The 26,309-nt window shown below is 48.0% G+C and overlaps 1 protein-coding gene across 6 annotated transcripts in view; it reads left to right on the top strand.

The window, feature by feature from the left end:
* The window catches only part of PLXNA4 (plexin A4), a 460,615-nt gene that overhangs the window by 17,541 nt on the left and 416,765 nt on the right, over positions 1-26,309 (top strand). For 5 of the 6 annotated variants that reach the window (XM_075081683.1, XM_075081687.1, XM_075081686.1 and 2 more), the window contains exon 2: positions 13,196-14,459. In XM_075081683.1, coding sequence (XP_074937784.1) covers positions 13,281-14,459 — 1,179 coding nt within the window. In that variant the 5' untranslated portion in view covers positions 13,196-13,280. Of the gene's footprint in view, positions 1-10,293; positions 10,405-13,195; positions 14,460-26,309 lie in introns of all 6 variants that reach the window. The other variant, XM_075081685.1, reaches the window with a different exon arrangement.

Raw genomic sequence — 26,309 nt, 5'->3', positions numbered from 1 at the left:
ATAGAAAGGTTAAGGGAGACACTGGCTAAGTCTGCAATCATCCAGCAACTAGCTGCTTTTTTTCCCACTTCTTTTCCATTCTGCAGTGGCATTTTTTTTGTTTTGATATGCATTTTCTAAGCTCTTAAGCAAGGCAAAAATGGAAATGTCTTTCCAGAACTTTAACCTTATGTAACTGATTTGACCTCCAGATTTGTCAGCAGCTGGAGGAAAGCCATCTCGGGGGAACTGGAAGACTCAGGAGCTGTAGGTTCAATGAGGAGGGGATATTTCAGTGCTTACAGAACTTGCAAATCTGCAATCTGCTCACACTTCCCAGTCTCTGCTTATATCCCCTTTTCCTAAATTGTCTCTGCTCAGTTTTCTCCCCGTCCTCCACTTCCCAGCCTTCCCTTCCTTGTGTCAGAGCATCGTCCTCCTTTGCTTTCCGATTGGGTTAATTAAGCTGAGCTGCGGCGTGAGTCCATCAGGGAGCACAGAAGAGTTTTCCTCAGCAGCAGTGCTTAGCACCACAACAGCCTCCAGCTGACACAGGGAATAAGCGTGGGGAAAACCTGCTTAGTCCCTTCATCCCTGATGTCGAGCAAGTTTTACTCCTTCTGTGGTGATAGCTCAAGCGCTGTTTGATCCATCCCGGGAGGGGTGGAAAGGGCGAAACCTTTGCTTGTAATGTACGTATTATTAGGTGTTGTAACTTAGTCAAATTTAGACAGACTTTCAGGCATGGCCAGGAGATCCCCGTGACAGCAGGGGAGGACGTTCCCAATTTTTACTACCTGCTCCAAAGCATGGAAGTTTCTCAGTAAGATGGAGGAAAGAATATAAACAAGGTCAAACACAGAAAAAAAAAATAAAATCAATAACTTAAAGAAACTTTTCTCCTAATTTAGTTCTCAGAATTGCCCGAGCCATTCTGAATGCAACTTTCTGCAGCGATGTTAGCCCGAGGCAGACACCGAGCTGAGGAAATTGTCCCCTGAGCAGTTCAGGTCTGTCAAAGTAATGAGGACCTTAAAACCGTGTCTTAGTACAGAACATGTCAGACAACCTGAGCTATAAGTGTTGCTGCTAATGCTCAGTGTAACTATGCATGCACATGCTGCCCTGCACTGCGAGTACAGGAATTGCATAATTTTGTGCAAAAATAAATGTGTCTGTATGCTGTACAGGATAGATTTGTGTATCTCCTTGCAAATGCAGCCTCCGTGTGTGTATACATCAGCTCTCTTCTAATCTTCCTGTTAAGAAACATAGCAAGTGATTACCTCCTTACCTATATTAGCACAATCCCGTCTCTTGTCTGTATCTGATCCTGGCCATAGGTGTCCTGCCTAGTTCAGCAGTATGTTAAGACTTCCAAGCATGATTTGGAGCTAGTTATGCTGCAGCAACAGCTGGGCAGGGCTCTAAGAATAACTTCCCATTGGCCTTTGTCCGTGTTGATGGCAGCTAGGCTTGTCCTCTGCCTTGCGGTGACAAAGTCACTGGAAGAGAAAATGAATAGCGAATTAGTAGTAGTTTATGCAGGTATTTTTTTGGAAGGGGGGTTGAGTTTTGCTGCTGATTCTCTGCTGAAAGTACCTGTTGTGGTCTTCCTGTGTTGTCTATAAAATGGGGCATCATGGGACTGTGGTGGGGTAGATGTCAAACCGCTTCCCCCGAAATGTTTGAAAAGCGGCTGCTTATCAGGGCTGCATCCACACTGCCTCATTACAGCTATCAGCAGAATGAGTAGAGTCAATCCCCCTTGTTGCTGCTGGGCTTGAAATTGTGTCTCAGATGGATGTCCCTGCTAGGGCAAGCATGGCGCTCTCCATCAGAGTCCTGCTGCTTCATCTGACTTTTGGATCGGGTGGCATCTCAGCCGCCCTTCAGCCTGGTAAAAGAATGCAAGTCAAGTGGGACTGAGGCTTTAGCCAAAGTGTTCTGAAGTGGAAGTCCTCTGAAGAGGACATCTCTTGTTTGGTCTCACCTTGGATACTTTTTCTCAGGGGGAATCTCGCTCTGAACACAGCAGCTGCACTGAGCCCTGCATGGTTTGAACTTGACAAAAACTACTTTTATGCCAGAATGATTAAAATTTATAAATAATTTTAATTCTGGTTTTATTATATTTGTAACTAAGTTATTATACTAATAAACAAAGACGGTCTGGTTGAGGATGTGAGGGTTTGAGGGTAGCCTTGGCTGCAGTGACCATGAGATGGTGGTGTTTGGGATCCTGCGTGGTAGAAGCAGGGTGACAAGTAGGATTACAGCCAACTTTGGCCTCTTCAAAGACCTGCCTGGAGGAATCCCATGGGTCAGGGCTCTAGAATGCAAGAGAGCTGGTCAGTATTCAAGGACCACTTACTCCAAGCTCAAGATCGGTGCATCCCTAGGAGGAAGAGGTCAGGGAAAGGACCCAGGAGACCCGCATGGATGAGCAAAGAGCTTCTAGACAAACTCAAAGGGAAGAGGGAGGTGCACAGTATGTGGAAAAAGGCACTGGCCACTTGGGAGGAATATAGGAACACTGTCAGGCTATGCAGAGATGCAACGAGGAAGGCCAAGGCCCACTTGGAACTAGAATTGGCAAGTGATATCAAGGATAAAAAGAGGGCTTCTTCAAATGCATCAGTAGTAAAAGAAAGACTGGGGAAATTGGGGGCCCACTGCTGAACAAGGTGGGGGCCCTGGTGACGCAGGATGCAGAGAGGCGGAGTTACTGAATGCCGCCTTTGCTTCGGTCTTTACTGCTAAGGCTGGCCCTCAGGCATCCCAGCACCCAGAGGAGAGAGAGAAAATCTGGAGAAAGGAGGACTTCCCCTTAGTTGAGGAGGATGGGGTCAGAGATCACCTATGCAAACTGGATCCTCACAAATCCATGGGCCTTGATGGGATGCACCCATGAGTGCTGAAGGAGCTGAAGGGTGCTGTCACTAATCCACTCTTCATCAACTTCGAAAGGTCATGGAGGACAGGAGAGGTGCCCGAGGACTGGAGGGTAGCCAGTGTCACACCAGTCTTCAAAAAGGGCAAGAAGAAGGATCCAGGAAACTCTAGGCCAGTCAGCCTCACCTCCATCTATGGAAGGGTAATGGAACAGTTCATCCTGGAGGTCATCTCTAGGCATGTAGATGAAAAGAAGGTTATCAGAAGCAGTCAACATGGAATCACCAAGGAAAATCATGCTTGACCAACCTGACAACCCGCTGTGATGATGTGACTGGCTGGGTGGATGAAGGGAGAGCAGTGGATGTTGTCTATCTTGACTTCAGTAAGGCATTTGACACTGCATCCCACAGCATCCTCATAGGCAAGCTTAGGAAGGAAGTGTGGGTTGGATGAGTGGGCAGTGAGGTGGATTGAGAGCTGGCTGAATGGCAGAGCTCAGAGGGTTGTGATCAGCGGGGCAGAGTCTGGGTGGAGGCCCATAACTAGTGGTGTTCCCCAGGGGTCTGTGCTGGGTCCGGTCCTGGTCAACATATTAATCAATGTCCTGGACAAAAGGAGAGAGCGTAACCTCAGCAAGTTTGCTGATGATACCGAGCTGGGAGGAGCGGCTGATACACCAGAAGGCTGTGCTACCACCCAGCGAGACCTGGACAGGCTGGAGAGCTGGGCCCAGGGGAACCTCATGGGATTCAACAAGAGCAAGTGTCGGGTCCTGCCCCTGGGGAGGAACAACCCCCCCGCACCAGCACAGGCTGGGGGGGACCTGCTGGAGAGCGGCTCTGCTGAGAGGGTCCTGGGGGTGCTGGGGGGCAGCGAGGTGACCCTGAGCCAGCACCGGGCCCTTGGGGCCAAGGGGGCCAGCGGTGCCCTGGGGTGCCTGGAAAGGAGTGTGGGCAGCAGGGTGAGGGAGGTTCTCCTCCCCCTCTGCTCTGCCCCAGCGAGGCCACACCTGCAGGGCTGCGGCCAGTTCTGGGCCCCCCAGCTCAAGAAGGGCAGGGAACTGCTGGAGCAAGGCCAGCGCAGAGCTGCCAAGGTGATCAGGGGCTGGAGCATCTCCCTTGTGACGAAAGGCTGAGAGACCTGGGCTTGTTCAGCCTGGAGAAGAGAAGGCTGAGGGGGGATCTCATCAGTGCTTATAAATACCTGAAGGGCGGGTGTCAGGAGGATGGGGCCGGGCTCTTTTCAGTGGTGCCCAACGCCAGGCCAAGGGGCAACGGGCACAAGCTGGAACATGGGAAGTTCCACCTGAACATGAGGCCAAACCCCTTTGCTGTGCGGGTGCCAGAGCAGGGGCACAGGCTGCCCAGAGAGGCTGTGGGGTCCCTTCCCTGGAGACATTCACCCCCCGCCTGGACGCGGCCCTGTGCCCCTGCTCTGGGTGTGCCTGCTCCAGCAGGGGGTGGGACGGGGTGAGCTCCAGAGGTCCCTGCCAGCCCCCGCCAGTCTGTCATTCTGTGGTTCTGTAAGGAAAAGCCAAGTAAGGCATGCAGCAGATTAGTATTTTTCAAAAAATATCTATTTTGTGCTGTATTGTTTAATTTGCAAAGAAGAGACTCGTCTCTGTAGCAATCTCATATCTGCAGAAAATACCTGGAATTTGGAGCTGGTGAACTTAGGGACAGAACTATGGACTAGTCAGCCTTCTGAGAGCCCTTAAAGAACTCTTTTCAAGCCTGAAGAGTCAGCAGAAATAGATTACTTCAGCTAACACTGGCAAGTTATTAACTAACCACATTGGGACCTAATTGCCCTAGGTGATACAGAAACATGGAAAAAGGCTGTCCCTCATCTGACCTGCTGAAGGGCTGAAAGGCAGAGGCCAGTTGCTGGAAGAGCTGTCACATAAAAGGCAGGGTGACAAAATAAACGCGTTGTGCCTGCCCAGGAGGTTTATGGGTGTATAAAGACCCAACCAGAATATTTAGGAGTTTGATCAGAGTTAGTAAGTGCAGAGAAAGTGAAACAAGGAGATGTCAAATTTTCTTTTTCTATAATATCCAGTACAGATAAATATAAATATTTATTAGCAATATAAAAATATTGCTAATGGTTGCAGAAAACTGAAGCTTTCCTTCAGGTCTGGGAGGGCAAATGCCAGTCAGCAGTACTCCTTCCTGCTAGTGATAATGCGTGTGTTGGACTCGAGATCTGGCTAAGACTTGAGATGGTCCAGCCATCCCTGCTTTATGGGACTGCACTTGCTCATCTGCTCTCTTTAGCCACTCATGAGGGAAGCTGAAAATGAAGGATTTTCTGTGCAGATCTTTTCACTGGCCTCATCCATGGCTTGTGGTTGGTGCTCCAATATGGGTGGGATACCTGTCATAAATGAAAGGAGGAAATTTTATGTTGAATAAAGCATAAAGGGAGACTGTTCTTGCCTCTGCTGCAAACTTTGCACTGCTGAGGAGAAATCATCACGACTCTGTCTGCCTCTTTCCTCCCAGTGATGCAGTATTGTTAACAGCATTTTCTTTGTGTTCCTGCTCCCGCTGTGTGTTCAGCCTATTTCCAACTGTAAGGCTTGGTATAGTTGCAGGATTGATCGTCCTTACTCTAGAGGATCCCAGATCTCTGTGAGTACAGAGCTGTGCTCTGCAGTAACTACATTGGGCTGGCCAGTTAAATGCTCTTCGTTTGAGAAAAGTTCCCATACTCACTGAACCATCAAGTACTGGTCACTGGTAACTGAAGCTCATCTGGTTTGCAGAAATCCTGATTCTATGCAGCAAATCCACTGGCTCTACATCCCTATGAAGCTTTATTTCCAAACCTTATTCCCCGTTCCGGTATCATCTCTGATTTTCCCAGTGCTGTTGCTTTTACCCTGTGTCTCTCAGGCTGCTCTGCTCCAGCTCCCTTTTAAATATGTAATGAAATCTCAGACTCTGAAGACTGGGGATTCTCTCCTGGCTTCTTTGCAAGCAGTTTCCCCACCTCCAAATATGATCTCAGTGCTCCAACAACCAGTAGATCAAGGTCTAAAGGTTTTGGTTTTTTTTCCCTTTAAGTCCCATGTTTTATCCTTGCTGGTGTCTCACATATATCTTGAGAGTAAAATAGCCAGTGATGGCAAAGTCACTGTGAATATGGAGTTGCACTCTGTGCCAGGCTTTTGGGAGACAGCTGAAGTATGGTCTCTGTCTTATGAGATTTGGCTCTTTGTGGATTTATACAGTGCTAATTACAAGACTTCAGCCTGAGAGAGAGGACTTGTGTCTCACAGATCTTCCTAAGACTGCAAAATGGGGGAAACATCCGCCCACTGTCATTCAATGCAACATATACTGTGCTATACAGCCTCAGCCAACAAGAAAATAGCTGCCTGTTGATTCACGGAGAAACCTGGGGTCAGAGCCCCTTCCTTGCTGTTTGAGGATCAAAGTGGTATTTTAAGGGCTCCCACCTGACCCAGGTCCAGAAAATTTAGACTTCATTTGGCAACTCTTCAGAGCCCCTGGAGTCTTGAAGGGAACTTGCGAGCATAAGCTTGACTTCTGAGGAAACAAGTGCTATTTTCCTCAAGGCTGTCCTAAAATGCTGTAATTGATATACAAGCTGGGGAGACCTGCTGGGATGCAACCCAGTTCATTTTCTTTTCAATATTCATCATTCCTTTAGGGACAGAGGCTATGTTTATTCCTCTTCATGTCTAGAGCTGATCTGGGTGTCCTTACCTGTGAAGTGCCTTTTAATGTCTTGGCCAACTTGGCACTGCCAACCCCATGAGAGTTGGACCTCAGTGAAATACAGTAGGGAAACATTTTGTTGTGAGAAGAATAAAGCCTCAGGAGTGTACAATGGTTTGTAAGGGACAAGCATGAGACTTTGAAACAGAAGTCAACCTGACACTCTGGCTTTTGGTAATTCTTCACTTTTCCCAGTGCTTTGGACCTATATGGTCTCATGTTCCTCGATGTAGGATCAACAAAGTCACTGTTATGACATGGTTTGCTTAAAATCAGTGACCTCGTGCACTCTTGCATGCTCTTGCTACAATAGTTTGTTTGTCTGGGGGTTTATATTTCCCCAGTTATTTTGATAAGGAGTAATTTTAATAGATTTATCCTTGACATACTTTCAGGAGACTGGGAAATACTGTTACCTGTATCGTGGAGGGTGGCACTCAGCCATGGAGGCTCACGGGTGAGTTTGCTCCAGAAAAGAGGGTTTAACCCTGGTCTCTGGGTTTGGAGGTTATTTCCATGATGTCAAAACTCCATTCTTCCTTCTGCGGCACTGAATATTTGTATTCTTCCCTTCGAGTCTCTGTGTAAGACATTCCTGGAGGAACTGAGAAACCATTACAACCCTTTCTGCTCTCCCTCCCAAGCACCCTGCTTCTGCTGATAGGAAACCAAGTCTGAAATTCAGGCAGAGACACCACCCACATGCAGTTTTATCACACAGGGGGATCAGGAATAAAAGGAAGAAAGTCCTACTCATGGCAAGTATTAATCCCATCATTTAATACGCTACTGGCCGATGCACAGGTAACAAGGTGATGGGCACCATCTGAGTGCCAGAATAGAATAAGTTCTGTGAGGAGGGAAGGCCATGTTGCCCCACCTCAGCTTAAATGCCTTGCAAACAAACCACTCCTGAAATTTATCTCTTTATTTGGGACAAGCTGCAGCTTGCACTGGGATCTATTCATTGCAGTGAGCTCCAAAGAAAAGATGGTCTGGCATGGGATACACTCAAAGAGACTTGCCTTCAGTTTCCGTCAGGCATTGGACAGGTTGTAAATTCAGGGAGAAAGGATTTAGCTGAAGTTAGAAGTCAGTCTTTGTTGGGAGAGCTGTCGATAATGTCTCTGTATGAGTTTTCTCACCATGTCGGCTCCAAAGAAGAGCTTCTATCCATGGTAATCAGGGTTTATTAAAGGAAGCCAGGAAAAAAAAAATCTTTAGCTGAGATTAAAGGGATTGTGTAGCTGCACTTGGTGCTGAATAGCTGTGTGCTGGCTCCGTCGCTGGGCGTCTGCCTCGTCAGCATCTGTGCCCGGCCTCCCGCATCCCGGGAAATGAATAGCTGTGTCTGAATGGAGTAAAAGTAAACAGAGGAGCGTGCCGCCTGATTAATGCTGGGCTTCATTAACCACCCAACCCATGCCATTGGCATTGCCCAGGAGTTCTGGGTGCTGTTGGCTTCCTCCTAGCCAAGTGCTGCCTGGTGGACGGCTCACTGAGCCCGTTCCACCAGCCACCGAGACCCTGCGGTGGTGTCAGACCTGCTCTGCAGAAGGAGGTGGTGGATTTTCTCCCACTCCCAGTGCTGTTTTTCAGCACGTTTCAGTCCTGTTCTAGATTGTAACATGTACTTTTGCTCTGAGCCCCTGGCTGGAGCTAGACCCAAGGTGCATTTACTTCCACGGCTCTTTGCAGCCAGGCTTTAATGTGTGAATCCTCTTGTCACTAACCTTACAGTGTCCCTCCTGCCAACATGTGGCTGTGGCAGGGGTCCTGGTGATGTGAATCTGTCTACCACCTCTGATGGCAGGAGGGTTGTGTGTGTGTGAGCCAAACGGGGCGATACTGATGTCACCCATGTTCACCCAGTGACATGTTCCTTTCAGGAGCTGTCATTGCAGTGGGGTGGATTTGTGCCAGTCTCCAGTACAGGGACGTGACCATGGCTTTTGTGATATTGTCAATCAAAATTGAATGCCCTGACTCTCTCTTTCCTCTCTCCCTGTACACTTCCCCCCCAAGTCCTTCCCTCCCTCTCAATTCACAGATTGGTCCTTTGTGTCCTCTTTATTCCTGATCCATTCCTATTTCCTCAGCCATGGCACGTCCTTCGTGACTTTGTCGCCTTGAAATTTGCTGGGTTTTGAGCATGTATTTAGCATTCTCAGGCTTTCCCAAATAATAACAGCCACCATCTGGGTTAGAAGAAGTTAAGAAAGTTCCTTCCTCTTAGGCTTTCTTGCATCCAAAATTTCTTGTCCAGGGCCCCATCTCTTGACCATGGGGTTGCATGTTGTAGTTTTGGGATCATTTCCTGGAGAGCCAAGAGCAGAACCAAACTGCATCCTCCAACACAGTGGTCCCTGACATTTGCAGGAAATGGTCAACAACAGGAAACAAGCAACTACTCTGTACAGCAGCATCATAACTTTCTATCCTTCAGGAGAAAACGAGTCCTTAAACCAAACTGTGTGAATTCAAGAGGTCTTATGGGGAATGTGTTATTTGGAAGCCATAAAGTAGAGACCCTAGTTCCTCAGGCAGGATTGTGGTGTGAGACTTGACTGTGAGATGTTCCTCTGACCATCAATGAACACTCTCTCAAACAGCTGGATTTGCGAGAAGGCTTCCTCTGCTCCGATTTCATGTCCAGGCTAGGTTCAAATCTGGTGTGGCTCCAGTTCTACATAAAGAATGATATCTTCCTTTGGGATTGCTGCAAGTCATGAAGGTTGTGTAGCACCACAGCTTAACCATGGTCAGAGAAGGAGGTAGGCAGGGTGTCTGGTCCTTCATGCTGTGGATGATGAAGAGACTCACTCAAGGGATCCAGTCTCAAAGAAAAGATTTTAGAGAATTGTTATGACCTGTGGCATCCCCTTGGTACCACCACTGCATGTGAAGGGTGCAGCAGAGCAGAGGGGCAGCTGTTCCTGCTAGAGGGAGAAAAAGAAAGTCTGCTTTCTATCAAAAGATAATTCCCTACAGATCCACGGGGCTGTAGAGGCTGTGTGAGTTTCCCAGGGACCTTGAATGCGCTGGTGAAGAGGCTGTTGTGGCAGGAGCCACATAGAGCTGCTCAGAGGGACAGTCTGGCCTCACACAGGAGCCCTGCACCCTGGGTCATGGCATTGCTGCTGTCCACGTACCCGGGGGGAAAGGCGAGTGAGCCTGGTCATTGTGGCAAGGCGGTTTGGGTTTATTTTGGAAATACCCAGCTCAGAGCCTAAGCCCAGACCTCACTGCCTGCTTACTGGGGCGTTTTGTTTACTTGGTTTTTTCTTGTAATATAATCAGTCTTTTGCAGACCAAGCAGCCTAAAAGACTGGGCATGTCTATGGCACTCCATTATTTGTCTTCCCAGCTGCTGTGATTTCTGCTATCCAGACATGGGTAATAAAAAGACATGCATAACCCCCTTCTCCTTTGTTCATCCTCTAAGAGTAGTACAAACCCTGCTCTATTCTGCAAGCTAAACAACCCGTCCTCCTTGCCTCTGCCCTCTTCTGTTATTTATTAATTAAGCCAAATTATAAATTATAGCCCTTTGAGCCTCAAGAACTGACTGGGACTCCAGGACAGAGGGTGCAGGGCAAACAACATGAGCAGATGGGAGAGAAGGAGTGAGTGCCAGCAGTGTACAGAGAGAAAATCTTCCTCCTAGGGTCACTCAGATGGCTGGTGGAAGATGGCAAGATAGCCCCAGGCTCCTGCTCTCCATGCTTCGTTCCAAAAGGCTGCTGTCAGTGCTGGCAGGCTGTTGAGTCTCTTTCAGGTGAGCATCTCCTCCCATGAGGTTCACTTTTTGAAGAGCCCTTGTCTGCTGCAAAAGCGACTCCTCCTCCAGCCTTCCTGGAGGTTCCCCTCACCATCCCCTCCCTCTACAAGTGGCAGTCTCACCTCAGAGTCAATCACGATTCTCTCCTGCTTGAGCCTCAAACATTTCACGTCTGGAGCTTATCTTGTTTTAGGAGACATGGTGGTGTTGGGCTGGTGGTGGGACTTGATGATCTTAGAGGTCTTCTCCAACCTTAATGATTCTATGATTCCTTTTATATTGTGTTGACCACTTATTTTAATGGGCAGATTTCCTCCTGTTGTTGCAAGTCCACTCTTGGGTGTTGTGATGACCTTTGAGCAGATGGCTCCTATTGCAGAAGAGGTTTGTTACCTCTTCAGTCTCTGGGCCATGGCAGTTCCCGTTTCCCTGTCCTGCAGCTGTGCTGACTCTGCAGAGCTCAGAGGAGCAAAACATAGCAAAAATATAGGGGTAGAATAGATATCTTTTTAGTACTTGAAAAGAATAATTTCTTCCTAGATCTGTCTAGTGCCCAATCAAACCAGTGTCTGTTAGAAATATGGTTCATAACTCATAAGTGACGGGAGCCGGTGTTCAGGGTCGCCACATGATGTTTCTGAACACAGGACTCAAACAGGGACAGCTTTCCTCTTCTGCTGCTCTCTCAAGGATGACCTCTTTTGAAAGAGGAATGGTTGTGCAGGGAGAGCTCATCCCATTGCTGCTCTATCTATCATAATAAAGGTTATTAAAAGCCTACGTGACCAGCCTGCATATCCCTGCAGAGCGAATCCTCTCCTGCTCGCAGGACAGTCTTGCAAACTCTGCAGTATAAGCTTGATTTTATTAAATATTTGCTTGACCAGAAAGGCAAAGCAGAACCCAGTAAACATGCCTAAAGTAAATATGAAATGACCTTTGTCCGTCATCTATTCAATGCCTGCAGCTGCTATGGTACGGAGGGCAGTGGGAGGTGAAGGTGATCGTACAACAGCTTTGAAATTCTGACTACTGTGAGAATTTTGAAATATTTGGGGTGGCATAAAAGTGGTGGATGCTCTGCAAGCCCAGACTTACCCTTTCCACTATCAGATCTAATCAATTTACAGGTCAAAAGAAGACAGGATTTATTCTCTTTACTATTTCTGGAAGTAAATTTTTCAGTTCCACTGGTGTTAGCAGAGTTGCACAGATTTGAAAACAACTGTGAATCCAGACCTGTGTCACCGCCACATCTTCTTCCCTGCTGGGATCTGCAAACGGTGATCGTTCCATTGCCTCCTGCTTGCATGGGGCTGGCTGTCCTTGCCTTTGTCATCACTCAGCTAGTTACACCTCTGATTTCAGCAAAGCCGCTCTGCGAGATAGGTAACAGGTCACTGGCCTGCAGGAGTGAAGCTGGGGTTTGGCTTGTGGCCTTTCTAAAGTCAAGAACAGTTTTGTAAAATTCTGATCTGGATGTTAAGGCGGGATGGAGGGAAGAAGGACTTGTGTGCCTCAGCCTGGCCACCAGTGACATGGGTTGTGCACTCAGCACTCGGCAAGGAGCTTGACTGGTGAGACCTGAGCTGGTAGGACTCCGTCTCTCACATGCTCTGCAGGGCCACAAGGGGACAAAGCCGCTCTTGGTACAGAAGCAGCCATGAAAAGGTGGAGGAGCAGGGAGCAGATGGATGTGTTGAGTGGGAAGATGCATTTCCATGGCACGGGGATGGGCCTTGGTGTTGAGCTCACCAAATTACAGAAGCTGTACGAACCCCGTACTGCTCCCACCACCCTGGTTAAAACTTGGAAGATTTTAAGAGACTGAATAGTGTGAGGGAGCCCCCTTCCCTCTCTTTGGAAAGTCACCAGGCTGGACCCTGGGTTGTTAGCTTTCCTACTTCATGGACCTTTAGACTTTATTACTGTTAATAGTTAGGCAACCCCTTTCTCCTCGGTTCCCTAAGATGCTCAGGGGAACAGTACCTCTCTTTTAGACAATGTTTTCTTGGCTGTGTAGTGGGTGGAGAGTGGTCTTGTGGTGAGAGCCCGGGGGAGGGAGGAGACCTGGTGCTCTGTGTGCTCTGTGGTTATTGCCTGCCCTTTGTAGGTGTGGTTGTGAAGGCTGGCGCACCACAACTCCTACGTCTGTACTCCAAGCTGGACCGGCATGAGGCAGCTTTGATCTGGAAGCCACAGAGAGCCTGTCCAAACAGGCCTGTTCTGGACCAAGGGCTCCCTGAAAGGGTGTTAATGTCAGACCAGATCTGGCTTCTTCCTGGCAAACTTCAAGGGTTGCAAAAGAGCTCAGCATCCATCTGGACCTGTCCCTGTAAGCAGGTCCCTGACCTTCCCTAGGCTTCAGTCCCTTATCCAGAAGAGCAGGATAATAATCCTTCTGTCCCGTCTTCTTAGATAGCAAATGTGCAGTTGGGTCAAAGTTGGCAACGCAAACAGCAATACTGCTTGTTGTTTCTACCATTAGCCTTCTCCACTGCTCTGGCTTCCCGTGGATTTTCGTGCTGCACCATGGGGCACGTGTGCGTGTAATGGAGAGTAAAAGGGTGCTGGTTTATTATTCTGCAATGTGATTTCTGCTCATTCTAACAGCATCTTTCCTTTCAGGAGGGCTCCCTTTGTGCTGGTTTTAAGCAGAGAGCTCAGAGACGAGAAAGGGAGGATTAGCAATTAAATACACTCTGATGATGGCATGGTTGTGAAGGAGGGAGGAGGAAGGAATACTCCATAGTAATGTACTTTTGTTTTCTTTTCTCTTTGCTTGTAGGACAAAATCTGCCAGGGAATTGGCTTTTTGAAGACTCTTACAGCTTTTAATCCTCGTTCCCTTGGGAATACAAACATTTCTAATCATGTCACTGGCCATGTGGAAATGGACTTGCCTGGTTTCTCACCTCCTGCTATCCACCACAGTGTCGCCTCTTGGTAGGCAGCAGCCACTCCATCCAAAGAGGCCCTTCATCACTTTCACTGGAGACCAAGCAGAGGGAAACTTCAACCACTTGGTGGTTGATGAAAGAACTGGGCACATTTACTTGGGAGCTGTCAACAGGATCTACAAACTCTCCAGTGACCTGAAGGTCCTGGTGACTCACCAGACCGGTCCTGATGAAGATAATCCCAAGTGTTATCCTCCCAGGATAGTCCAAACCTGCAACGAACCCTTGACGCCTACTAACAACATAAACAAAATGCTCCTCATAGACTACAAGGAGAATCGATTGATAGCCTGTGGGAGTCTTTACCAGGGCATCTGCAAGCTTTTGAGGCTGGATGACCTCTTCAAGCTGGGAGAGCCCTTCCACAAGAAGGAGCATTATCTCTCTGGGGTGAATGAAAGTGGCTCTGTTTTTGGAGTCATTGTTTCTTACAGCAACATGGATGACAAGTTGTTCATTGCCACTGCTGTGGATGGCAAACCTGAGTATTTCCCCACTATTTCCAGCAGAAAGCTCACCAAGAACTCCGAGGCAGATGGGATGTTTGCATATGTCTTTCATGATGAGTTTGTGGCCTCTATGATCAAGATCCCCTCAGACACCTTTACCATCATCCCTGACTTTGATATCTACTACATTTATGGCTTCAGCAGTGGTAACTTTGTCTATTTCCTGACTCTGCAGCCTGAGATGATTTCACCACCTGGTTCCACCACAAAGGAGCAGGTTTATACCTCCAAGCTGGTCCGGCTTTGTAAGGAGGACACAGCCTTTAACTCCTATGTTGAGGTGCCCATTGGCTGTGAGAAGAATGGGGTGGAGTACCGGTTGCTCCAGGCAGCCTACTTGTCTAAGGCTGGAGCCATCTTAGCAAGGTCTTTGGGTGTTGGCCCTGAGGATGATATCCTCTTCACAGTCTTCTCCAAGGGGCAGAAAAGGAAGATGAAGTCCTTGGATGAGTCTGCTCTTTGCATCTTTGTCCTGAAAAAGATCAACGATCGCATCAAGGACAGACTGCAGTCCTGCTACAGGGGAGAGGGGACGTTAGATTTGGCCTGGCTCAAAGTCAAGGACATTCCCTGTAGCAGTGCGGTAAGTGAAGCCCCTAAGCACCCAACTGTAACCTCCTCGTGTGCTCACAGATCCTAGAGCATGGCTCAATGATTACAGCAGGGACCAAGGAACTGAGAATGCCTCGTCCCAGTCCTGGCTCTGCCTCCAGCTCACCGCACCACCTAATTTAACCAGTTCATGTCTCAGTTTGCTCATGGATGAGCTGAGGAAGGTATCATTTTCTGACCTCCCCAGGCTTGCTATATTTGCTAATGAACTAAGCCAAGGGGGTTGAAATCTTTAGAAGGAATTTGCCTGTTCTAGGTATTTCACTGTGCAATTTGTTAGCGGTGAAATCACATTTCCTTGTGCAGTCTTGGCTCAAAGCTAAACCAAACCATGGCCTAGATAATATCAATGGCTTGTGCTGGTTTCTGTGTCTGCTGGTGTAATTTTATTCCCTGGGCTGGAGTTGGAACAGATTTGTTCAGGGAGCTTTGTGAAGCCAGGGCTTCATTTCTTCTAGGGCTGAGAAGCACTGGTCATTAACCATCAAAGCCCCTCATCTCCCACTTTCCAGCCAGCTCTGAGTTGCCTCTGCACTGAAAAATTAAGACCTGGCTGCAGATCAAGGATTAAATGCTTCAAGATTTAAGGGCATGATTGGGGAAGAAGCCGGTCTACCTGACCTACAAATGGTCTTAAGAAATTGTCTTAGTTTATTCTATTGGTTCACTAAAGTGTCATTGCAGCAATCTGCATCAGCCCTGCCAGCATACGGCTGGCTTTGATACCGCGCACAGAAATCAGCATTACAGCCGGCACTGCACCCAGGCTGCTGTAATAGCCGCTTCTCTGAGCTTTGATTTCCTTCCTTAATTATTTCTTTCAAGTGAGAGGCAAGTTCAAGTCTGAGCAAAGGGAATATGGAGAAACACCAGAGTGCTTTCCTGCCCCATAATCTCAAGGCAACCAGGGTTCAGGATATGGGATTGCTCTTGCTTTCCTTTGTACTCAAGCCTCCTTTGCTGAGGGATCCCTGCTGTTGTTCCTTTGGAGGACAAGGACGAACCAAGAGGAACACAGATGGAAATTTCATTGTAGGGAGTCTGATCCTGCGTTAGTCTGCCCTAATTCCCCTTTACACCAGTACCCTCAGCATCATTGCTTGACCTTGTACTGCTCTCATACTCCCACGCTGAACATGCGGAGGGACAAGTCCTTCATTTTAGTTGGGATCTCTTCTGCCTAGACCTGTAAAGCTCCCTGTGGAGTACTGCACAGGGAGAAAGGCTGTGCCCAAATCTGGCTTTGATATTTTTGTTTAGCCTCAAGGCCTCTGTACATTCAAAGAGCTGCCTTTAGATTTAAGCTGGGAGCTTCCCACTGGAGTTTCTTTTCTGGGCTGTTAAGCCTCTCTGTGCATTTGCAAATCTGCTCTGCTTGTGCTCCATACTAACATTTGCAGTACTGGACCTCTCAAATCAGGAGGTTTGAAACCTCTGTCACCTGGCTTCTGTGCCTTTAGACAAGAGCAAAAGGGCCAACAGCTTTCTTGTGTCCCTTGCAGTGAGTCCCAGACCAAGAACACTGATACATCAGACTGAATTTGGAGGGACAGGACTGCAGGTGTTGGGGAGAGGGGAAGGAGTCAGGGACTGGGTGACACAGTGGGAAAAACTGTTAGAGCATATTTGTGACTGCATTTCTTCACTGTGAATCAGAGATGCTAATGATTCCCAGCTTGAGAAAACCTGGAGATCCTTGAAGGAAAAACAGGAGTCTGAAAAGTCTAACTAAGTGGGCTGTTCTCTCCATAAATGAGTCTACTTAGAGCTGCTGGCAAGCCCTGCCTGAGATCAGCTGTGCTGCCTGAGGCAAGAGGTATTAGTGAGTTGGCTGCTGTCAGGGTTGCAGAGTCCAGCCGCTAAGCTTGGAAAATATTTGATGGTTGGTGAAGTATTTTGGAGCCTGGATATATGTCTGTGAGAACTCATCTCCCTTGCTGATGCCCTGCTTGCCAGCCATCCACCAGCACTGCTGCTCTGCCTCTCAGCAAGTGTATTTGAAGCAGCATTAAAACCAATGACAAAGCCATTCCCTGGTTTTGTGCAGATGTCAAATATTTCTCTGCTAGTGCAGATAGAGGCTTAACCTGCCTGCAGTCAAGGCTGGACCTGAACTTCACTTCTGCTGCCCTACCTTCAGCAGCCGAAATCCTGTATTGGACCAGATACAACTGATGTGCCTGACATCGAGCAGATGGGTAGAGATGAGCTGTGGGAAACCCTCACTGAGCATTGCAAAGAAACACTGTTAGAAGACATATTCCAGCCCTTCTTTGTGGTATTCACTGTAGGACCATGGATTATGGAGCTGGGCTCACCGCACTGTCCTTGCATCTTGGTGCTTGGTCAGGTCTGGCTTTTGGTAAAAAATATTTTTCTAATAGGGTGATAACTGACTCAGAGGGGACCCACATATTGGGATGCTCCTGTTCCTGCCTTGGTGTAATGCTCCCTCAAGGCCGCTTCAGGGCAAGAGAAGTCTCTTAGGGACCTTTCCCAGCACAGCTCTCCTAACGTGCAATGTGCACACAAATAATTACAGGGATGTGGGGGAGCGGTGCACTTGGCCAGAGGTAGCCCAGTGCAGAGTCTGCAGCTTCTCTGCTCAGGCAGCTTTGTTGGTGCAGCTGGAGCTGGAAAAGTTGAGGTCAGGTAGGACCTGGCAGCAAGCTGGACGCACCGTGTCTCACGGTGAACGTGCAGCAGGAGGTGTTGGGTCCCCAGATGTCCTGCAGGGTTGGATGTCCTGGAGACTTGCCCTGGTCTGGTTTGCAAACCCAATGCGAAGGCAAAAGACTGAGACACAACTGTGTGATGAGCCTGTGCTTCTCTTGTGCCAGCTGCGTATGAGCATTACAGATGTTAGCAGTGTGACAGAAGAATTTCCAAAATGGGAAATATAAAAGACCAGAGATGAAAGGAAGATCCTCAATGTAGATTCCTCCCCTGTCCCTGTGTTATACCTGTCCTCCTATTAATCTTCAGCATAAATCAGGAAAATAATGGTGGATTTTTATGTCTGGGCAGTTGATTTGCAAATTGGCAATGTTCATTCAGGTGATGAACAGTTCCAGGTAATACCTCTCTGGTTTCCTTTCTGCAGATAGAGGGTAATCACTTACATTTAAACAGTACGCTTGACCCTAAATGCTTAGAAATTCATATAATCAGAGAAAAATGAGGCTGGGAGAAAAAAAAAAGAGTCTTATGAGGTCATCTGATTTGCCCTTCTGCCCTACTTATAACATTTCTGGCAGATGTTTGTCTCATCTGTTCTTAACCTCCAGCAGTGGAGATTCCTCTCTCTCCCTACAGGATCTGTCTTTGCTGCTAGGAAGCTTTCCCTCATGTCTAATCTAAATCTCCTTTCCTGGTACTGAAACCATTCCTACTTACAGAGCCACAGAGAGCACCTTCATCCCCTTTGGCTACCTAGCAAGAGCATTGTGTGCCACCAGAACATGACCACTTCTGTGGGCCATCAATGTATGGAGCATAAAGAGCAAGGCTGGGTGCCGGCAGAAAGATGGGCTATTTTGGAGGAAACAAAAGGCTTCTTAAAACAGAAAACAGTCTTCATGTGGGATAAAGAAGGTGGTGGTTTAAATACGCTCCGTAAACTTTGTAACTACCTGTTGATATAGTTGGGAAATGCTGGATTTGGTGTTTTTTCTGTGTCTTTTTCCTTTTTCCTTTTTTCTTTTTAAAAGGAAGAATGGAGAAGAATGGGCCATTTCAGTACAGGACTTGATCATTGCGGGATTTGTTGATTTTCAGTATTTTCAGTAATATGAAATAGGGTTAGCAATAGGTGCATTTTGAAGCCCAGTGACAATTGCACTAGTGGGATGCTCGGTAGTGGAGGGAGGGGAGCCTTCCCCTCTGCCTTGGGTTCACTTGCCTAAGTGAACCACTGTGCGGGACATACAAGCATGGATGAAGAAGAAGAGGAAGGTATTGGAGACTGACCCCAAGGTGGCATAAGGGTGTCAGGGCCTGCTGGGGAGATACAAGAGGAACAGGGGTCCTTGCTGGAGCCTTGGCTTGCAATGAAGTCCCAAACACGGTGTGTTGTTGGCACATGATCCCGGCTGTCAGCTTAGAAGCTGGCTCCAACCCAGGACTGCTGTCCTGGGAGATTCTGGTCTCCTCATCAGCCTGATCTGCCTCGCAGCATCACCTGCCGCTCTGCAGCCTAACAGACTCCAGTCCCTGAAATGAAAAGGTGTCACCTCCATCGCTGTAGCTTTTACCGGATACACAGCGCAAATATCTGTCCAAGATAATCAAAGTGTCTGTCCCCAACTATCGCCTGGCTTCTGCATTTTGCCGGTATTTTCTTTTCCTTTTGGCAGGAAATGGAGTTTGTTTAAATTACTGTATTCAATCTCTTCCTGTTTTTCATGGCAGTGCTGTCACTTGGGGGAGAAAAGAAATGTTTTCAAAGCTGACCAGCCAACAACAGCCCTTGTGTAAAGAGCTGGGCAATATTTTTCCAACACTTTGCTAACAGAGGGCAGGTGAGGTGGGTATCTGGGACCCGAATCGTTGTCTGATGAGTGCCTTGGCTATAAGGGCTTCCTGTGCTTCTGATGCTTCAAGGCATACCTAAGCCAGTAACTCCCCGAAACAACTTTGCAGTGCCCAGATCCCTGAAAGTCCTGCATCTTTTCCTTACATCTGTTCCTCAAGTGGACTCTGCTCTCCTACTCCCTCTGCTTTCCCTGCATCCACACTTCCCAAGCATCCTACATGCTTGATGCTCGCCAAGCAAGCACTGCTGTACCCACGGGCTTTAGCTGGATGTGGGAGGAGGTTGTGGAAGGCATATTTCTGATTACTACTTCCATGGATGGCTGTCAGGCATGTCTGGATGCCAACTGGGTGCACAGGGGTTTTGCACGAGCACCTCACCCCAGGATGAATGGCCCTTGGCCCTTGGGGCTGATCCATGGGCTTTCTTCCACTCCATGCCACCAGGTTAGGAAGGGCCATTTCTAGGTCAAGTGGCAGAAGGGCTGTGTGTATGGTATGGGCCTGTCAACCTGACTCCTGGCGAGGCCGCTGTTGGTGATAGGGTCACCACAATTTTCCTACAAACAGCCTGTTTAATGATTTTCCTCTTCCTCCCAGGGCTGTGTCTGCTTTTCTGGTGTTAACAGCACACAGGTCTGACAGAGCACCTCTGAGACACCAAGACGAGGAGCAGCATTACCCCTGTTTTAAAGGAGGGTTGGCTACAGCACAATAAAATATGACTTGCAGGGCAGTTGCAGCTCAGGGACTCCCGGTTCTTAGTGCTGTGCCCAATGTTCCCAAATGTTACAGGAAGAGGGAGTAGCATCCTTGCTGTTGTGTTTCTTTCTAGCATGGGGGTCATTTAGAAAGAAGGACATGGGCTGAAGCTGTTGGAAAGAAGGGGCATTTCAAGGAAAAAAAATCGCTTCGCAAACTAAAAAGCAGGAATTGCCACCTCTATTGGTAATTTCCCCCATCGTTTTCCCTTAAAAGGGAATGGTTGGGGTGAAAGGGAGTGTTAACTTTGCTTAGCCCTTGGGAAGGGGAATTCGTGGAAGGAGGTCTGTGCGATACCGCTGCGTTGACATTTTGCACACACAGCCCCTGCCCGTTTCTCCCGGCTGGGTTGGCCAGTATGTGAGCCTGCTGCTTTCCCAGGGGAATGACTCACAGTCACAGGAACGAGCTATTGGTTTCATTAGACCTCGTAGCGTCACCGCTTGCTAGAAGGGCTATCCTAAGTAAATCTCTGCAGGGGGTCAATGTCACTCGTGCTTGCACAATAGGGCTTTTTGTTCATCCCTACTGGATAGACCGTGCACTAAAGTTTTGTGTACATGTCTTCAGCCCAAATTATACAGACTCATGTTTCTGATCCAAAGGGCTCATGGTCGGTTGAGGTCGGTTCTTGGTCAACTTTTAACAGTGCTTTTCTCTTCTTCCTCTGAAGATACAAGCAAGAGCAGGAATCAAAAAAAAAAAAAAAAAAGGAGAGACAGTGCAGTCTGTGCAAAGGCAGTAGCCTCAGAAATACAGTAATGTCTCTCTGGGAATGCTCACTGGAGACTCAGAGACGGAGCAAACAGGCTTATTACTGCCAGATCTGTATTTGTATAATTGGTCACATCAGTTTGTGTTGGATGGGACTGTGTGTGTGCATGTGTGCAGAGCGTGTTGTTGGAGGGACTTGCTGAGCCCAGCAACTTTGATAAGAGGCAACAAGCATTGTCTTGCTGATGCTGGGAGCTGGAGGGGATGGAGGGTTTAACTGAGGAGGCAATATGGACAAGGGGTAGGGCACTGCCTTAGGGTTTCTGCAGCTGAGCTCTGCAATTTGCAAATCTCCCCCATGCACCTTCCCTCTCCTCGTTTCTCCACCTCCAGCAGGCCTGACCATCATCTCCCCTGCAAATCTGCCTGTGCTCCAGGATGAAAGCCACTTCATCAGAGAGAAATGTCATATTCACTTGTTACATGAGGCAGCTCAGGCGAAAGTGGAGCAGGGAGCTCTCTCCAGCGACGTGGCTGGTATTTCTCATGATTATTGTCAGTGGTGGAAGTGACCAGAGATGTCTGGGGCCGTGCTCTTCAGGTTAATGGAGAGCAGCTGAGTTCAAACCTCCACTGCTCCAAGTAAGGTCCTGACCCCTCTGTAACTGGAATTAGGAGAGTCCCCCCACCTCTTCCTCTGGGAGGTGACCAGCAGGCTCATTAACTAATTAGCACTAGCTCATTGATTAGCATGCCTTGTGTTCATGCTCGGGACACAACGGTTGGGGTCTAACGGAGTCATAGGAATGAGACCCTCCTGGTTTTTCCATCGATGTACGTGCCGATGGCTGAACAGTGCTGGGTGAGCACTACAGGGCTTCTCCAGCACCTGCACAAGCTCTTAGTTCAGCCTGGGTATAACTGCTGCCAACATCCCAGTCCTCTGGACATCCTCAAAAGCCCACCGCTTATTCAGATGGGCATGCATATGCTAACCTGGAGAGTGCTCATTTTCAGGGGCTTCTCAGGCACCACATGGGTTCATTGTCACTTTTTCCTTGGTGGCGGTCCTTCCTCCCATGTGCCACCTCTCTGCTTTCAGCCAGCAGGGATAAGGACACTTCCCTGCCTCTGTAAAGTGCTCTGCACTCCAGAAAGGAAGAAAAAGTGGCTTTGGAGGCCCTGGGGGAGAGAAAACCAAAAACTCTTAAGCATTTACATCAACTGAAGCTTGCACTTAAGGGCTGTAAACCAGGGCCTAATTGCACAGAGAGGATGACTGTATTTAAGGTATTAAGTACCTTCCTCAGTATTAAACACCTGTCCTTGAAAGGACCAAATCAGTGTGCATGCAGAAATAATGCTGGTGGTAATTAATTACCTCCTTATCACCCCCCCCCTTCCTCCCCCCTTCCCGATTCCTCAGTGTTTGTCCTGTGGGGGGTGTGTGTGTGGGAAGTATGCTTTGGAAACAACTTCCTTCTCAAAACCATTTATTTACTTCCCAAGCATAAAGCAAGAAGAAACCCTATGTCTTTAAGTGGCGGGGTGCCAGACCCATGCACAGTGCTGTTCTCTGCCGGCTCCTTGCGTCTGGTTAACCCCGCTCACACAAAATGTTCATTGAGGACAGAGCAGGGCCAAGGCTGCTGAGCTGCTGTTGTGTCTGAGGTATTTCAGGCGCAAGCTTCCTCCCCTACCATCAGTCCCATCTCTGGACCACGTTGGCTCTGCTTGAGCAGCTCAGCATCTCTCAGCATCAGCTCCCCAGGTCCTGGTGGTCCCCCAGTAGCTGCTTCTGCAGGTGGGCAAGGTGCCAGCTTCTCCATCACTGCGTGTGCCATTTGCCTGCGCTTCTTGCCACATAGACAATTAGATTTGTTTCTGGGAACTGGTCTTTGCAGCTTCCCCTGCCAGTGACCCAGGCTGTTTTCTTCTGTGGTTGAGCCCTGCGGTTGCCCCGTGGCTCAGCCTTGCATTTTTGGAGGGCTCCATATGATCTCCTTGCATTCTCTTCCACGTCAGGAGATCAGCTACTTTGCAAACCTGACCTCGTACTGCCTCGCCGGGAGGCTGCCTTGCAGGCCAATGGCAATGCTTGTGCAACAGATTTATTTTTTTTTTTTTAAAAAAAAGCAGCAAGCAAAACCCAGCCATCCTGGAAGAGCCAGAAGCAAAGTGACTCCAGCTCCCTTCGTGCGCCTGATGCTATTTAAAGCACCTCCGGACGGGGGGCAGCCGAGCGCAGGAGTTTCAGCAATAACCGTTCTGTTGAGGAGGGGGCTGAGGGTATGCTGGATTCAGCTTTGCTTTCTGGGCCAAATCCTGCACGGACCCTTGCTCACTTGCCTGATGCAAGTGTAGCTGTCGGGGTGAAAAACAGTGCAGGGTCTGTCTTGGTACTTGGAGAATCAGCGAAGGTGTTTAGACTCTGGGAATGATCTGATGTGCGTGTCTGTTTATTTCATATTCCAGCACACAGGTAACATAGGCTTCCCCCCCACCCCCGCCAAAATAAACACGTTTCTCTATTTATCCAAATTGTGTGTAAACACGGGTCCCCATTGTGCCAGGTAGGATAATACAGATGTTGGAAGTTTCCGTCCTGAAGACTGGATGATGTAAAGATGGAGATGAGAAAGGCTGTTGTACCTACAGAGAGATGTCCGAATCTCATCTGACTGTACTTCTGCCCCAGACACTCCCAGCCTGGCATCTGCATGACTCCTGGTGTGGGATATGGTTTTGCTGTAAGTTTGCTTGAGAGGCATTTTATTAGCACTGGTCCAATTTTTGGGTAACGTGACAACAACTTTGGGACAAAACATGGTGTTTGCAGAGCCAGTGTGGACCTGGCTGGGTAGATATGTCCAAGAACAGGATGGGGCTGGGGTCCTGGGTGTCCTGCAGACATCTACGTCGGACCTGTCCTTCTCTTCAGCTCTGCTTTATTGTGCAGATAAATGTCAGTAAGTGGATGAATGTGGCTTGCTGAAATGCAGACCTTTGTTGCATCTTTCTCCTGCAGATAACTACACAGTACAAAGGACTTAAGATCTTCCCTGTGCCACCAGCACCCAGTTGCTTCAGCTTAAGAGCTAGTAAACATTGCATCCCCTATGTTTTCTGCTTTATGGTGCTGATTCTAATAATATTTAAGATATTTAAAGAAATACTTAGAAGGTAGGAAAGGCAAGACACCCAGATATGCATGCAACTAAATGGTAGCACTGCAGAAAGAGACCTCTGTTTCCTCCATGCAATATTGGAGCTGGCATAGCTGATAGAGCATGCGGGTGACATTAGATCAGTAGGAACAACATTGTATTTTCCCTGTTTCAATGTCATTACCCCGTCATTGTCAGTGTTCCAAAATATAATAGGATTTGTTCAGCTGATTTATCCTGTAAACAAGTGATATTAGCCAGGCGTGTATTTAGGCACACAGAGAGAGTGGGAGAGGCAGAGTGAGGGATTGTGCAGAAGGGAATAATAAAAATGTACTCCTCCTAATGAGGGAATGACCCAGCACTTATCAATGGGTTGGGGTTATTGGTCAGGATCCTGTGCCAAGAAACACAGGGCTGTAATTGTAATGGTGTCCCTGCTTCTGAGGGCCGGCTGCAGCCTTCCGCTTGCACAGTCCCGCTTGCAGATGCAGGAGGAGTTTGAGCTTAATGGCTTGAGTGAATTTATACTCGGCTGACACAAGTGCTCTGAATTCCTCAAGTACCGAGATCCGCACAGGTAGAGGCAGCAAGTGGGAGATTTTTCTTTTCAGAGCTCTAGTGCTTTAGTTCATTGTTTAAACTGATAACAGGCTTCTTCAAATTCATTTTCTGTGAGATGATAGGACCAGACACAACTTGGTACTCCCTCATCCAGATGTGCAGCCCTGGAGCTCAGCACAACTCATCGTTATTTGGTGAGCAAGCCTCTCACACCCAGCCGAGCTCTCTCAGTTTCCCCATGATGAAAAGCAACAGCACATACATGTTGTTCATTACAACACTGAGCTTACCTTCACAGGACTGCGGTGAGGTTTAATTAATGCTTTTAAGCAGCTCTGGGATCTCCAGGCAAAGGTGTTTCTTGCATGCAAAGCAGCGTTGGTTTTTTTAATTTATATAGCGCTGTTGGTGCACGTGGCACTTTGCAGCCCAAATGATAATTTTGTCTGTGTGACAAAATAATAATTATAGTAATTGTGATTCAGTGGAGAATCTCTGGTGGTGCTGGCTTAGGGGAGGCAGCTGGACTCTATCCGGCAAGGTGCTAGTGTGCGTCACTGGAATAGGAATGAGGGGTGTCTAGCAGCTGCCAGAAATGCTCCAGAAATGCTGGTTTAACCATTCTGCTGCCAGAAAGCATTGGAACATAATGGGTCAGGTACATCGTCTGTGAATGGGAGGACAGGCCAGCAAGAGAGGGCTCCTACACCCCTAAATGTTCCGTGCAACAGACAGCAATGGTATTGTTGTGGAGACCTTAGAAGAGCCCTGTAGTGTGGTTGCTGTGTCCATCTGGTGAAGAGGGATGTGAGAGTTTGTGATGTGGGGAAGGGAATGTCTCTTTATCAGGTGTCTCTATTGGATGGACATGCCTGAGAGAGACCCATGTTATGGCAAGGATGCTCAGGATTACAGGGGACAGCTAACAGAGGATAGAGCTCCAGCCTCTTCTCACACCGCTTTCATCACTGCAGTTGATGCTTCCAGGGATTTGTTATGTAGACAACCTTTGGCTGATCTCAGAAATGTGACATCCTTTAGGATAAAATGCAGCAGCTTGTGAGCATTTCTCCTTCTCTCAAAGGTGTCTTTCTGCCTACAGTGGAAACCCTTTTCACGTAAGATTTTCTCTCTCTGGGACTCTTACTCCCCATCTCAGCTACAGCAGCACCAGGGGAAGCCAGTGCTACTGTGTTTCAGGTGCATAACACAGCTTTGCTGCTGGAATATGTTCTTACAGAAGAGTTTGAGCAGCTTATTTGATCAATACTTCACTTTTGAAAAATCCCTAAATGCTTATTTACCCAATAGACCATGGCGGTTTCAAAGGCAGAGTCTCCACACTCAATAATCTCTTTTTTTGGGGGTGTGAAAAATTTTAAGTGAATTTTCTAAAGCTCATGGAAAGCACTGAGCTGAGAGCCATAGAGATCATATTCCTCTGTTTATCCTTCAGTGCCTCATCCATAGGATCCTCCAGCCTCTGAGCCAGCAGCGGGAAGTTTATGGGACTGTAAAAGAATTCCCTTTCCTTTTACAGTCACATTTGCTGCTCTTCAGGTCCCATCTGTCCTTCTTGTTTGCAGGGACGGTTGCCACCTGTGAGGGGATGAACCTCAGTGACCACGCACCTCAGGATCTGATCTTCACCCCAGCTACGTGGCTCGGTGTGCTAATGCTGAGATTTGGAATCGAAACGTCAGAATTTTTTTTTGAGGAGGTGGAAATGACTTATGCAAAAGGGAGATTTGGCTGACACAGGGGTAGTGTTTGGGATGTGGGCTGTGAAGGTCTCCATAAATAAGAGTGTTTGCACTATCTCGCTCTGTCAGAGCATTGCTCTCCCTCTTCCCTGCCTGTATCAGACCCTTGGGCTCTAACCAAGGCACTTGAAATATCACTTAAGTTACAATATCCAAACACAGAGAGCGTAAATATCCCACTGGAAAATATTCCAATGTGTCTGGGTTTGTTCTGCACCTTGTCTTGTTTATCACGACATAGTGCGACTGTGTCTCCTGGCAGATGCTTGGAGGTGAGGTTGACATAGGAGCTGAGGGATATGGTGAAGCCAGTATCAG

Source organism: Phalacrocorax aristotelis, chromosome 1 (assembly GCF_949628215.1).
Source record: "Phalacrocorax aristotelis chromosome 1, bGulAri2.1, whole genome shotgun sequence".
Lineage (NCBI taxonomy): Eukaryota > Metazoa > Chordata > Aves > Suliformes > Phalacrocoracidae > Phalacrocorax > Phalacrocorax aristotelis.
The sequence above is the reverse complement of the archived record's forward strand: the minus strand, read 5'-3'. Positions and strand labels throughout refer to the sequence as shown.